Below are 14,981 nucleotides of genomic sequence, written 5' to 3'. Positions count from 1 at the left end.
GAATACATACAATGGCGGAAATAATTATTCGATCCCCTGCTGAATTTGTAAGTTAGCTCACAAAGAAATGAGCAGTTTCCAATTGTTATGGTTGTTTATTAATTATGGTAATGACAGAATATCAGTCCAGAAATCATACAAAATAAACAATATAAAAGGAATAAAATGTTCATTTAAGTTGGTGACATGTATAGCTTATTATTTAATATGGTATGACTATAATATTAAAGTGCAGCCAAACAGGAGAAGAAAATGTTTTGTAAATTTGGCACATCACAGGGAAGAGTCTTGTTAGCAAGCATGCCAATTAATTAATGAACTTCATTCATGAAAAATGTGTATGTCATTCATGAAAAATTAGTATGTGAAAACAGCCTTCAAAACGGTCAAGAGTTGAGACATACTTTCAGCTTGTAGACACCTCTCCTGTCAACCAAATACGCGTACAAAAGAGTTTTCAGTCATAGCGCAACAATTCAGTACAATATTGTTCTCAGTCTTTGCACATACTTTCGGCACCTATCTTCAAACGTATTCATGTATTTAGACACAAAACACGAAAATGAGTTTGGTTGCACTTAAAAAGAAAAAACAGTAAGTACACATGTCTGACCATTCTTGAGGAAGATGTAAAGCAGAATGATGCGGATCTTGTCAGAGACACTGACGTTGGTATCCAGTAAGATGGGTACTATAAGCCTCATGGGATCTTTTATCTTCTCGCCCTCTGCATCGGTACCCATTGCAAGGTCCTTTCAGAAAGGAAGACGGAGGTCAGGTTATTTAGATCAGTTTGCTTCCTTTAAAACAGTGCGAGACCTTTCATCGCAATTATGGTTGCCCTCAGAGGGCCGCTCGTAACTACGAAACCATGTAAATAAATATTTTCCGAAAAGTGCAACGCTACTATTTTTGTCTTCTTTTTTAGAAACTAAGTCTGTAACTACTGCCCGAAGGATCTCGCTAGCTAGAGGCTAAAGAGTAGACAAGCGGCTAAAGTGCAAGGCAGTTCCAATTCCTGTCCTTTACCTATGCACCATTACACCCTTAATAATCACTCTATTCTCCTCCTCCTCCTCCTCCTCATATCATGACTGCATTTTATTATTATGATAAGTGGTACAGAAAAGTGATGGATGAATATAAGTTTTTAAGTGTATATATATATATATATATATATATATATATATATATATATATATATATATATATATATATATAGGTTAGATTCAAGATGACACCTAGAAGACACCTAGAAGTTCAGGCGGTCTAAATGTCGACCAGGTATAAAATTCCATCAAATTTCATGGCTGATTCTTGTTCAGATATGTATATGATATGATATGATATGATATGTATGTGTTCAATGTTTGCTATTGCAGTCAAATTTCACAAAAGTCAGCAACTGTCATGATTTGCCATTCCATTATGCATGATGTACACGTATGTGGACAGAAGGACTTAGTTTTGATAGTTTTGTTGCACATTGTCCATTTGTGGACTAAGAGAGTTAGTTTTGAAATTGTATTTTGGGATTATTTGGAATGATTTGTACAAGCAAATATGGCATGTTTGATGAATACATTTATATAGATTTTTCTCATGACGTTTTTGTTATTCTGTGTCACAAGTACAGGAGTTGCTGGGGTTAATTGGTGGAGACAAGTCAGAGGTGGAAGACTTGTCAGAGATTGATGATCCCATGGGGGAAGCTGATTATCAGCCCCCACAACAGGAGCCAAGCAGCAGTGAGGAGGACAGTACTGGGTCTGAGCACCCCATTCCACAGCACTCTCAGCCTATCAGAGGACATAAATGTCTCAGTGATGGATATAAGGATATCTTTCAGATCGTGACAATGACACACTCCCAGGCGTCGTTCTCGGGCACAGCGGGATGAGGATGAGGATGATGTCTCAATGAATGTCCCAGAAGAGACAACGCTTAGGACCAAGCCATCAAAAACAGTCTATGAAAGGGCATGCATGGGGTGCGATGGAGGGCTTCGCCGCTAAAACCAAATCAAGCCCAGTTTGAGCATGAGGAGGAAACTGTGGATAACAGAGAGGGCTGGACACCACTGAACTACATTGAAAAGTATATTGATGAAGAGTGGGGACCTACTCAACACATCAACTGATGAAATGTATCAGTTTTTTGGTGCTTCTATTTTGATGTCTTGCAGTCAGGATGTACTGGTCCAGAGCCTCGAATTCCTGCCATCACTGAAAAGTTCATGTCTTCAGAATGAAGAAATCACTCAAAGTGGTTTTTGATGATGATGTTCCAGAAGATCTGAAAGAGTGTGATAAATTCTGGAAGATGAGGCCTTTTCTGAACCGCATTCTGAAAGGTTGCAAGTCTCAGGCTCGACCACAATGTGTTTCCATTGATGTGCAGATGATTCCATTCACAGGATCTGCCAATGAAACCAAACCCAGATGACAAAAACAGCAGATGGTATTGTGCTGGACTTTGACATTTACCAAGGTGCACATGCACTCCATGAGCAGGTTGAAGAACCAGGGAATCTGGGTTTGGGAGGCTTGGTGATAGCTCGTCTCTCTCAAACTCTGTGTCCTAATACAAAAGTGTATTGTGATACATTTTTTACATCCATTGAAAGTGTCGAACACAGGATGGAGAAACAGGTGCACTTAACTGGTACAGTTATGAAGAATCGGGTCACTGCAGTGGAGCAGAAGCTACCCACTGACAAAAAAAAAAATAATGAAAGCAGACGGAAGCGGTACCTCAGCACTGAGGGTGGAAAGATTTGCGTGGTGAAGTGGTGATGACAATAAACCGGTATTGATGATGTCTGCTGTTCATGCTACAGATCCAGAAGACACCTGCCAGAGATGGGACAAGAAACTGAAATGATATGTGACCATCACGCGACCAAATATTATCCGTGAATACAACTCCAAGATGGGTGGTGTTGACCTTGTTTATAGAATGATGAGTATACTATTGCATGAATGGCCGTACAAAGAAGTTGACATTGCGGATGCTAATGTACTTGACTGATTTGGCTTTAGCCAACAGCTGGTGACTGCACCATAAAGACCTCAGTGTATATGGCACTTCTAAGAAGAACGTCATACAGTTCCTTGAATTTCGAATGGAAGTGGCCATGACCTTCTTGGGTCAGCATGACAATGACAACTCTTGACTTTTCAGAGCAGAAGATGACCCAGATGTTCCGGTCCAAGGGAAAAGGCGTCCAGTGACAGCAGTGCCCCATTTCTCAGTCCGCAGGAGGGCTAACTAACATCTTCCAGAGGTGGTAAACTTGAAAAATGCAGCGTGTTGCAGAGCTAAAGGCTGCTCAGGGAAAACTCGAGTGCAGTGTGTTACATGCAAGGTGTTCTTCTGCTTACAGAGAGATCGCATCTGTTACACAGCCTTTCACACATAGGTGTAAACATGTTTCCATGGGGAAAAATGGTTGAAGTCATAGTTTGGGAGTGTAAGTGCAATGTTTTATGTTTCATGACATGTTCAGAAGAATGCTGATGTGTTCAGGCACCAAACAAAGAGTTTTGCACATCATTACTCTACTGTGACTGCCTTGTTTCAGTTTACCCCAAAGGCAGTCCCAACAAGAGAGTCAAAGCATGTTATTTTAGATGACCAAAGTAATAAGTCATGAGCAAGATGTTCCTTCTTCAACACATTTGGCATCACAAATGCCTCTTCACCATACACTCTCAAGACCTGCACAAGTGTAATGGAAATAACTAGGAGACGAGCCAGTAACTTTATTGTCGAATCAGCTGATGGCCAAACATGTTTGAACTTGCCAGCACTTATAGAGTGCAACATGCTCCCTGACTCTTAAGGTAGGTCAACGTCGCTCACACCTTCGGAAATTGCCACAGAAATCCCAGAGCTCGATCCTCATTCTGAAATCTTAATTCTCTTGAGAAGAGATGTTAGAGAAACGCAGCAGACTTCCAAATGCTCCATTTGTACAGAGGCTGGCTCGAGGATGGGTCATCATTGGCGATGTCTGTTAGGAGGAGCCCACAAGCCGGAAAATGTGGAAGTCCTTAAAACTAACATTTTGGACAATGGCTGTCCTAGCCTCTTCATTCCATGCAAAAATACCATCCATGTGAAAGATGAGTTTAGTAGTGAAGTCAAGTGCAATGGTGACCCTCTGATTCACAAACCATAACACTAGTCACGCAACGCTGAAGTCATTGGTGACAGTCTTTGACTGTACAACTTCAGACGAAAAACCTGACTACTCAATAGAAGAACAAGCCTTCCTCCAAATAATGGAATATGAAGTATATCAAGATGATGCAAACAGTTGGGTCGCCCCATTTCCTTTCCGTTCACCTAGACCACAGCTTCGAATAACAGGCAGCAAGCCAAGCAGCGCCTCGCTTCAGTTAGCAACATGTTGAAAAAACACCCTGAACTGAGAAAACAGTTTCAAAATTTTATGCAGAACATCTTTGACAATGGCCATGCAGAGCTAGCGCCCCCTCTCAAAGCTCAAGAAGATATACGTAGCAGCAAGTTAGTTTTTTTTCTTGTGTTTTTACAGGAAATTGAATGGAATTTTTAAAAAATACATCTGGATGAGGACTGAACGTAATTTATTTTTAACAACTGCCTTTTAAATTTTATTATGATTATGTATCTGTGGCAATACATATAATTAGTTACTGTTTGATCTAGCACATGTACAGTGCCGTGAAAAAGTATAGGCCCCTTTCTCAAATTCTTATATTTTTGCAGTTTCCCCACATTAATGTTTAAGATAATCAAACATAAATATCAGACAAATATAACCCAAGTGAACTTAAAATTACTTTTTAAAGTGGTGATTTCATTTATTAAGGGGAAAAAAAACTATTCAAAGTTACCTGGTCCTGTTGTGAGAAAGCAGGAACAACTGAAATCAAGCATTTTCTATAACTGCTAATGAGCCTTTCGCGTCTCTGTGGAGATATTTTGGCCCACTCTTCCTTGCATAATTGTTTGAATTTAGCAAATATGGAGGGTTTTCGAGCATGAACGGCCTTTTTAAGGTCATTCTTGACCTTGACTAGGCTACTACAAAACCTTCATTGTGTTTTCTTTCTTTCTTCATTGTGCTCTTCTTCAGAAGTTGACTTGCTGGTGTGTTTTGGATAGTTATCCCGCTGCAAAACCCAATTGCGCTTCAGCTTGCGGTCACGAACTAATGGCTGAACATTCTCCTTCAGGATTTTCTATTAAAGAGCAGAATTCATGGTTCCATGAATCACAGCAAGTTGTCCAGGTCCTGAAGAAGAAAGCAGCCCAAGACCATCACACTACCCCCACCATGTTTGACTGTTGGTATGATGTTCTTGTTTCTGAAATGCTGTGGTACATTTACACCAGATGTAACGAGACAAACACCTTCCAAAAAGCTCAACTTTCATCTCGTCAGTCCATTTAATATTCTCCCAAAGTTCTTGGGAATCATTTAGATGTTATTTTGCAAAAGTAAGTCTAGACCTCTTTTTCGTCAGCAGTGGTTTTTGCCTTGGAAATCTGCCATGGATGACATTTTTGCCCTGTCTCTTCCTTATTGTTGTTTCATGAACACTGATCTTAACTGAGGCAAGTGAGGCCTGCAGTTCTCGAGAAGTTGTCCTGAGTTCCTTTGTGGCCTTCTGCATGAGTCGTTGCTGTTCTATAATAGGGTAATCTTTGTAGGCTGGCCACTCCTGGGAAGGTTCACCACTGTTCCATGTTATCGCCATGTGAGGATAGTGGCTCTCCCTATTGGTCGCTGGAATTTTAAAGCTTTAGAAATGGCTTTTGTAACCATTTCCAGACTGATAGATGTCAATTACTTTATTTCCCAACTGTTCTGGAATTTTTGGGGATCGTGTCATTTTATGACAGCTTTTTGAGATCTTTTGTCTGACTTGATTTTGGCGTGACGGATTCTGTTTAAGGGATTTCTTGATTGAACAGGTCTAGGAGATAATCAGGCTTGGGTGTGCTCAATGAAAATGAACCAAAAATTTGCCACAGTTAATTCATGATTTAACAAGGGGGGTAATTACTTCTTCACACAGGGCCAGGTAACTGAATAGTTTTTTTTTCCTTAATAAATGAAATCACCGTTCAAAAACAGCATTTTAAGTTCACTTGGGTTATATTTGTCAGATATATATATTGGTTTGTGATCTTAAACATTAAAGTGGGAAAACTATGCAAAAATATAAGAATTTGAGAAGGGGGCCAATACTTTTTCACGGCACGGTATAAAGGTCCAGTGGAAATTAGGTCTAATAAGTGTACTGCATATTTGTCATCTGTTGTTTTTATATTGTTGTGAGGCTTTTAATGTTTGACAGTTAAGTGTCCATTGTCCTCTGCTCTTAATTCTGGTCACATTTGAACGGTCATATCAATTGAAATTTGTTGAAGAAGAGGCCTTAATTACCTGTTCCACACGGCAGAGTTTGTCAACAGTGCCCTGGTAGCGGTTCATACAATCCTCAGCCAGGTGAAGATGGGTTGAATACTAACAAGATAAGAAGATTTTTTTTAAGTTGATGAGTTTTGCTGTTTGAAAAAAAACAAAACAATCATTTGAGAACAATATACAATAGTCAAAAACATTTGCTCATTGAAATGTATAAAAATGTATTGTTAGTGCAGTTTGTTGGAGATTATGGTTTATGCGCATCTATTGTCTTTTATCCAGGTTATTGTAATCCACTTGAGTTGAGTCCTTTGAAAATCAGCCTATTATTATTAACAAAAAGTATAAAGTACAATAAGACACGAAGACATGGTAAGAGAACGATGTGACTCCACAGCTCAACACTACACAAACTGAGCCTTTTTTCCTACAGTAACATTCATGAGATACCCCCCGCATGGCAAAATATGCAATCACATACATAACATGAAACACTCAATTAAACACACTAATGAAAGAAAGTACAGCAATTACAGTATGCCAATATGAATTAACATCGTCCACGTATTTCTGAGTTCTAGATGTTTTTCTGCGGAGAGGCCTGGAATCAGGTCTTTCGAATTTCTCGAGCTTATCCACATCACTAGCGAAGATCTTCGCCTCCCCTTTCCGTTCCTGAGTCGGCGCTGGTTACATAAGAAACACGTACGCTCTCACAAGTGGGTCTTCTACAAAGAGGCAACCAATCAGAGGAAAGGGCCTGGTCTTAGCCAAATATGGCCAAAGTGGATACAAAACTGTCTCCAAAAAAATTTGCTGTCAGAGGGGCCTTTTCTGGACAGTTATGACAAAACCAAGGTGTGTTTGTTTTTTGTTTTTGTAATGAAATTGACTATGTCAGTTTACCACATGTTAATCATGTACAACTGATGATAAAATGAAGGGCTTTTTTTTTCAGTGTGCAAATCGAGACAGAGCTGAGAGACAGAACCCGCTGTTCAATCTTTTATTGCAAATAAAATGCAACACGTGAACAAATAAAATAACATAAGTGGTTTCAAGTGTCCTTTGTTTATTCCAGTTGGGAGCGGTCGCTGACCGGTGGTAGGACGCACAATGAAATTTCTCCTGGCAGAACTTGCTCATGTGCTCTTGTTTCAAGCAGCTGAAGCAGAGCTATTTTTTCTTTATGAAGGCATTTTCCTACATTGCTCCATGCTGTGTTACCCCTGACAGAAGAGACGAGGTTTGGTGAAAGCACTGACTGAGCTGGTAGCAGCTTGCATGTTTGGGTTTCTTTCAATGTTAACGCCAGCTTGGTTGTTCACTTGTGAGGCAGTTTGTGGTGAAAACTGTCGTACCATGCGTCCTTTCTGACATGAGGCTTATTGATGGCTTGGATTGTCCCTTGACATAGTCCTTGATATCACCAAACTGAGGATGTCACGCAATCCTAGCCTCTCTATTGATGAACTTGACAAAATCTTTAAACTTAGATCTTAGAGCTTGTTACTCCTGAGTATCAAAGGCAACAATTCTCCACTTTTCTCTCAACTTGTAGAGAAGTTTATCTATGATGTCTTGCATGTTAGCTACATTATCCAACTCCCCTATGTACTCTGGATTTGCCATTGCATTGCTACAAGTGGTAAGAAACAGGACAAGTGCAAGAACTTGCCTTAGACCTTAGACTTCTTAGATTATGCCAGTGATATGCTATCAGAAGGAAAGACAATTTTATTGACTTGCTTTGCTTCCTCAGTACATCTATATACAGTTGTAATCCAAGCATTGTCTAATGAAATCTCTGAATATATTATTAGACTTTGGGTCAAACCAAAACTGCTGATCGTTGTGTGTGTCCTCTTCTGATTGTATTTGCTGCAACATCAACATCAACGGAGGTATTCAGCTCACAAAACTCTCCTTAGAGCTCATTAAATTCAACTGCCAAATTATTTTTTACTCCTTCCTCATTGCAATCTGCATCGATCAAATTGAGCATTTCATTGTTTTTAATGTTAATTTAGCCCAACATAGCTTTCCTTGAATCAATTTTCCTCTGTAGTTTGTCTTCCATAGCTTCAGCTGTAGGTTTCACTTGCCGCTTTTCTATTGTAGCTGTATCTTTATGAGTCTCCATGATGAAAGATTAGCCTTTTCACTTGCTAGCCGTTGTCAGCTCCACAGCAAAACACGACAGTATCTTTTACAATCCATGCAGAAAGAAAGTTGTCTGCGAGTCGTTAGCGAGTTTTGGACGCTAATTTACATACCAACTTCTTTTCCTTTCGGCTTGTCCCGTTAGGGGTCGCCACAGCGCGTCATCCTTTTCCACGTAAGCCTATCTCCTGCATCCTCCTCTCGAACACCAACTGCCATCATGTCTTCCCTCACGACATCCATCAACCTTCTCTTTGGTCTTCCTCTAGCTCTCGTGCCTGGCAGCTCCATCCTCATCATCCTTCTTCCAATATACTCAATATTTCTCCTCTGGACGTGTCCAAACCATTGAAGTCTGCGCTCTCTAACTTTGTCTCCAAAACATCGAACCTTGGCTGTCCCTCTGATGAGCTCATTTCTAATTTTATCCAACCTGGTCACTCCAAGAGCGAACCTCAACATCTTCATTTCCGCCACCTCCAGCTCTGCTTCCTGTTGTCTCTTCAGTGCCACTGTCTCTAATCCGTACATCATGGCTGGCCTCACTACTGTTTTATAAACTTTGCCCTTCATCCTAGCAGAGACTCTTCTGTCACATAACACACCTGACACCTTCCTCCACCCGTTCCAACCTGCTTTGACCCGTTTCTTCACTTCCTGACCACACTCCCCATTGCTCTGGACGGTTGACCCCAAGTATTTAAAGTCCTCCACCCTTGCTATAGCTTCTCCCTGTAGCCTCATTCTTCCCCCACCAGCCCTCTCATTCATGCACATATATTCTGTTTTACTTCGGCTAATCTTCATTCCTCTTCTTTCCAGTGCATGCCTCCATCTCTCTAACTGTTCCTCCAGCTGCTCCCTGCTTTCACTGCAGATCACAATGTCATCTGCAAACATCATGGTCCACGGGGATTCCAGTCTAACCTCATCTGTCAGCCTATCCATCACCACTGCAAAAAGGAAGGGGCTCAGGGCTGATCCCTGATGCAGTCCCACGTCCACCTTAAATTCTTCTGTCACACCTACAGCACACCTCACCGCTGTTCTGCTGCCCTCGTACATGTCCTGTATTATTCTAACATACTTCTCTGCCACTCCAGACTTCCGCATGCAGTACCACAGTTCTTCTCTGGGTACTCTGTCATAGGCTTTCTATAGATCTACAAAGACACAATGTAGCTCCTTCTGACCTTCTCTGTACTTTTCCATCAACATCCTCAAGGCAAATAATGCATCTGTGGTACTCTTTCTAGGCATGAAACCATACTGTTGCTCGCAAATACTCACTTCTGTCCTGAGTCTATCCTCCACTACTCTTTCCCATAACTTCATTGTGTGGCTCATCAACTTTATTCCTCTATAGTTGCCACAGCTCTGCACATCACCTTTGTTCTTAAAAATGGGCACCAGTACACTTTTCCTCCATTCCTCAGGCATCTTCTCACGCACTAGAATTCTATTGAACAAGCTGGTCAAAAACTTCACAGCCACCTCTCCTAGATGCTTCCATACCTCCACAGGAATGTCATCAGGACCAACTGCCTTTCCATTTTTCATCCTCTTTAATGCCTTTCTAACTTCCCCCTTACTAATCATTGCCACTTCCTGGTCCACCACACTTACCTCTTCTACTCTCCCTTCTCTATCATTTTCCTCATTCATCAACTCCTCGAAGTATTCTTTCCATCTAGCAAGCACACTGCTGGCACCAGTCAACATATTTCCATCTCTATCCTTAATCACCCTAACCTGCTGCACATCCTTCCCATCTCTGTCCCTCTGTCTGGCCAGCCTGTATAGATCCTTTTCTCCTTCTTTAGTGTCCAACCTGCCATACATGTCATCATATGCCTCTTGTTTTGCCTTTGCCACCTCTACCTTTGCCCTGTGTCGCATCTCAATGTATTCCTTTCGCCTCTCCTCGGTCCTCTCAGTGTCCCACTTCTTCTTAGCTAACCTCTTTCCTTGTATGATTTCCTGTACTGTGAGGTTCCACCACCAAGTCTCCTTCTCTCCTTTCCTGCCAGAAGATACACCAAGTACTCTCCTGCCTGCTTCTCTGATCACCTTGGCTGCAGTGGTCCAGTCTTCTGGAAGCTCCTGCCGTCCACCGAGAGCCTGTATCACCTCTTCCCGAAAAGCTGCACAACACTCGTCCTGTCTCAGCTTCCACCACATGGTTCTCTTCTCTGCCTTTGTCTTCCTAATTTTCCTCCCCACCACCAGAGTCATCTTACACACCACCATCCTATGCTGTCTAGCCACACTCTCCCCTACCACTACCTGACAGTTGGTAACCTCCTTCAGATTACATCGTCTGCACAAGATGTAATCCACCTGTGTGCTTCTACCTCCGCTCTTGTAGGTCACCCTATGTTCGTGCCTCTTCTGGAAAAAAGTGTTCACTACAGCCATTTGCATCCTTGTTGCAAAGTCTACCACCATCTGTCCCTCCAAGTTCCTTTCCTGGATGCCGTATTTACCCATCACTTCTTCATCACCCCTATTACCTTGACCAACATGTCCATTACAATCTGCTAATTTACATACCAACACTGGTTGTATTTCCAATCCACACATTTATTTGTCCTGACGTTGCTTAAAAATCCTTTTCTTGTCCTCCAAATCCTGGGATCCAAAATACTTTTTCTAATTCCAAGGAGTTGGCCAAGAGAAGGTTCTCTTACCAATGTAAGTGCAGTTTGCTGTTGGTCATTGCTTACGCGCATCTACTGTCATTTATCTCGGTTATAGTAATCTGCTTGCATGCTTTTGAAAACCTTTTATTATGAACAGAAATTATAAAGTATGGCGCGTATATGGATTTGGGATAAAACTTAATTTATTTGAGAAATGAATTTGTCGAAGTTGAACACCTGAGTTCACTTCCGGGTTAGTCCGATTTATGTTTTAACGTTAAAATCGGACTATTTTATCTCGAAAAGAGGCACCAAGTTTCCTTTGAGATGTGTAAAACTTTAGGGAAAAAATGTAAGAAAAAAACCTCTGTCTCATAATTCGAAGGTTGCTGCAGGAATTAAATAAGAGTTCTAGAACCCAGAGGTCTCTTATCGTATCCAAACAAACAAACAAACAAACGATACATGTAGTTGGTTTTATAAAAAAATGAATGAAATCTAACAGGGGTCTAACTACAGGGAACCAATGCAGAGAAAAGGAAAGGAAAACAAGGTACAGGTAAGCATTCGTAAAGCAGGTCGAACTTGTGATGTAGGGCTTCCGGGTGTTCGGCTGGCCCGGTCAGGTGGATTTGGCGGAAAGGAAGAAGAAAAAGAAAAAAGGACCCCAAAAAGTTCCCAGGCAGGACGGCCGGAGCCCGGGTGTCTCTGCTCGCAAGGTGTTAATTAGTTTAAAGTCCAGTTGAGAAGTCAGGATTTCTGGTCTCTGCCTTTGATGAGCTCTTTCAGACTGGTTGGAAATTCATTTAGCGTCCGTGTGAGATCAACCATGCACCCCCGTGACCGTATGTCTCGGCGAGGGAGCGGAGACAGGGATGCCCCCCCCGTCCGTGATTGGGGGTCATGGTGCCATTTGGCGAGAGCATGTCCGCTACATGTACGATAAGACACGTAGACACCCTAAGAGAACTGTGTTACTCCACAGCGCAACACTACTCAAACTGAGCATTTTTTCCTACAGTAACAATCATGAGATGACCCTGCTGGACAAAATATGCAATTACATACATATTATGAGACACTCAATTAAACATACCAATGAAAGAAGGTATAGCAATTACAGTATCCCACTTTATGCCACAAAACATCATAAACATAAACAATAAACAATAGTATATTTCTTAACCCCTACGTGTATTATATTATTTCATGTGTAGCCAATGAGAAGTTACGGACAAATGTGAACAATTTCACGAAGATTAAGTTTGCTCTACTTACTTTGCTTAGCTCCTTTTGATACTGGGGCATTTTCTTCAGCATCTGAGACAGTTCCTTCATTGTAGTCTGGAAGACAGTGGTGGCAGTAATGAGTGATTACGTATGAGTAAAATAAAATTAATGATGATTTTTATTAAGTATGATTACAAATATTTCCGTCCCTCTTTGTTGGTATGTGTATTGTATGTCACTGAGTCCTTTATGAGCGGCAACCAGACTAATCCTAATCTATGTACAGCGATGTGAAAAAGTATTGACCCCCCCCCCCCCCCTCTTCTCAAATTATTATTTTTTTGCACAGTTTCCCCACTTTAATGCTTAAGATCATCAAAGAAATGACAATATCCAAGATTACTCAAGTAAACATAAAATGCAATAAAATTCCCTCTACCTTTTCTCCTGTGTTCATTTTTTTGCTGGCAGAAAATTCTTTCAGAGAGCGAGTCACAGCCCTATACAAAGAAGAAATATGTAAATCAGAACATCAGTTAAGAAATACAAAATTAAGCTTTTTGTACACGCCGCACGAGTCCCAGTGCTGTAAGTCTAACGTAGTCTTTACTGTTTTGTTTGTTTCTTTACAATATTGCACATTACCACTACCACATGTGGATATGTGGGTATTTACAACACAACTACTCACGTTGAAACTTCAGCAATGTGTTTATGTCTCAGAGTCAACCACAGGTCATCATCCTCATCCAGCAGTACGTCTTTTGTCCTAGTTTCCCCCATGCCACTGGTCTCAAACCTGGCACCGAAAAGTATACGATTATAGTTGTGAGAAATGAAACACATACTGTACATGGTAGGTATAAAGTATACTGTGTTCCGCAACATAGAAAAAAAAAAAAAAAAAACCCAGAAGGTATTACAATTACAAACTGAAATATCATATATACACAAGTATTTCTTGATTAGAGTTCTCCAGTTTCTCCAACAACTCTCCTTCGGGAAAACATTTTGTTGTAGATTGTAGATTGGACAAAATAAAAGCACCTTGGATAATTCCCACATCTCCAAAATGTGCATATTTCTGCTAGGCATTTTTTGGAAATGGTTCCTTAAGTAAGACGCTGGGCTTTATGGCAGCCTAGCATGATAAAGGCATCGAGACACATGAAAGCCACATGCTGATCCGATGGCCTCAGTCGTGTGGTATTATGGGAGTGTTCAGTTTCAAGTGTCAAAGAAAATGGGTGAATACCTTTTCAATTTCAAAAAGGGATCAATCAATTATTGTGTGTGTTGCTCGTAGAGTGATGGGAAAATGTTCCTCTCTTATTGGATCCGAATTATTGTATCGGAATGTGTGTGCGTGCATACATACTTGTAGACATCATTCTCAATGCCTAGCAGGTCGTAGGCCATTGCCTGAAGAGTGAGCTCATGTAGAAGTGGTGACACGGGATCAAATCCTCGGTCCAGGATGATTACTTGACTTCGACACTTATCTGGTCCCTGGAGGAATCCAGCATAGAAACAAAAAACACTTTATATGGGGCTTTTAATTCATTATCAGAGTAAAACACCAAAAGTTTTGCTGAAGCATGTAACCTTTCATCAATCGGCATCGATGGATCCCAAGAAAAAAAAAACCTTCAACGCCTTTTCACACACAGAACTTGCTCGCAGACGACGTCGGACAATGCCCATATTTGGAAGCGGTGACGTAAGCCTTACAAGTAAGTCGGGAAGATTTCCCAGCAGAGTGCACCGGAAATTCGGCAATGTGTGTGTCATGGTGCGTGTTTCGGTTTGGGTTGTGTTTGGTTTTGCTTCATGATTTCCTGTGTTCTATGTTTTTCATGTCTTGTGTGTCTTTTATTTAGATTTGTCCATGATACTTGTTTTCCTTTGTTTCTGGAATTAAATATTTGTTGATACTCCTGCACTACTGCCTTGCCTCCCTGCTTCCTTGCACTTGGGTCCTCCACGTTTTGCATTGCCTTCCTTGCCCGCATACCCCCCATCGTGACAATGTATTTTGTCATTGTTGCCAAAGAAAGCCCTGGCTTTGCTTATTTTAAGGAGGAGCAGGTGACGCAGCAGCAAAAAAGGGGAAAGAGTCTATCACATCATAATTTCACGCCAGGATCTTTAAATTTAAGCTCGTTCGTGAGGTTGATCGTTAACAGAGCGCTTCAATGTGAGACGTCTCGGTACATAATTTTTTGATAGTGGGACACGGCAATTATTATGCCTTCCTCCATTTCCACCTTGCTCAGAAATCACTCCGCCAGCCCCTCCAACAAGAGAAGCTTTCTGATGTCACCGTGAAGCACACAACCAACACGGAAACACATTGTTCGTTCCGTGAGTCTTGGTCCTTTGAAATGCCTCCAAAAAAGCATATAAAGTGTGATAGAAATCAACAGTGTTTTTTTTTTTTTCTTTGTAATGGATCTTTATAATTATGCGGGGGGGGGGGGGGGGGAACAGGACTTCAAAAGGATTTGAAATATAATCAGTTC

The 14,981-nt window shown here is 41.1% G+C and overlaps 1 protein-coding gene across 4 annotated transcripts in view; it reads right to left on the bottom strand.

Annotated features, from left to right (window-relative positions):
- stxbp1b (syntaxin binding protein 1b) overlaps positions 1–14,981 on the bottom strand; it is a 76,867-nt gene that overhangs the window by 14,994 nt on the left and 46,892 nt on the right. For all 4 annotated transcript variants that reach the window (XM_061673147.1, XM_061673146.1, XM_061673144.1 and 1 more), the window contains 6 exons: positions 13,838–13,968; positions 13,151–13,258; positions 12,899–12,959; positions 12,508–12,573; positions 6,443–6,523; positions 614–752 (listed from right to left, as the gene is read on the bottom strand). In XM_061673147.1, coding sequence (XP_061529131.1) covers positions 614–752; positions 6,443–6,523; positions 12,508–12,573; positions 12,899–12,959; positions 13,151–13,258; positions 13,838–13,968 — 586 coding nt within the window. The remainder of the gene's footprint in view (positions 1–613; positions 753–6,442; positions 6,524–12,507; positions 12,574–12,898; positions 12,960–13,150; positions 13,259–13,837; positions 13,969–14,981) is intronic.

This window comes from Phycodurus eques, chromosome 3, assembly GCF_024500275.1.
Source record: "Phycodurus eques isolate BA_2022a chromosome 3, UOR_Pequ_1.1, whole genome shotgun sequence".
Taxonomy (NCBI): domain Eukaryota; kingdom Metazoa; phylum Chordata; class Actinopteri; order Syngnathiformes; family Syngnathidae; genus Phycodurus; species Phycodurus eques.
The sequence above is the reverse complement of the archived record's forward strand: the minus strand, read 5'-3'. Positions and strand labels throughout refer to the sequence as shown.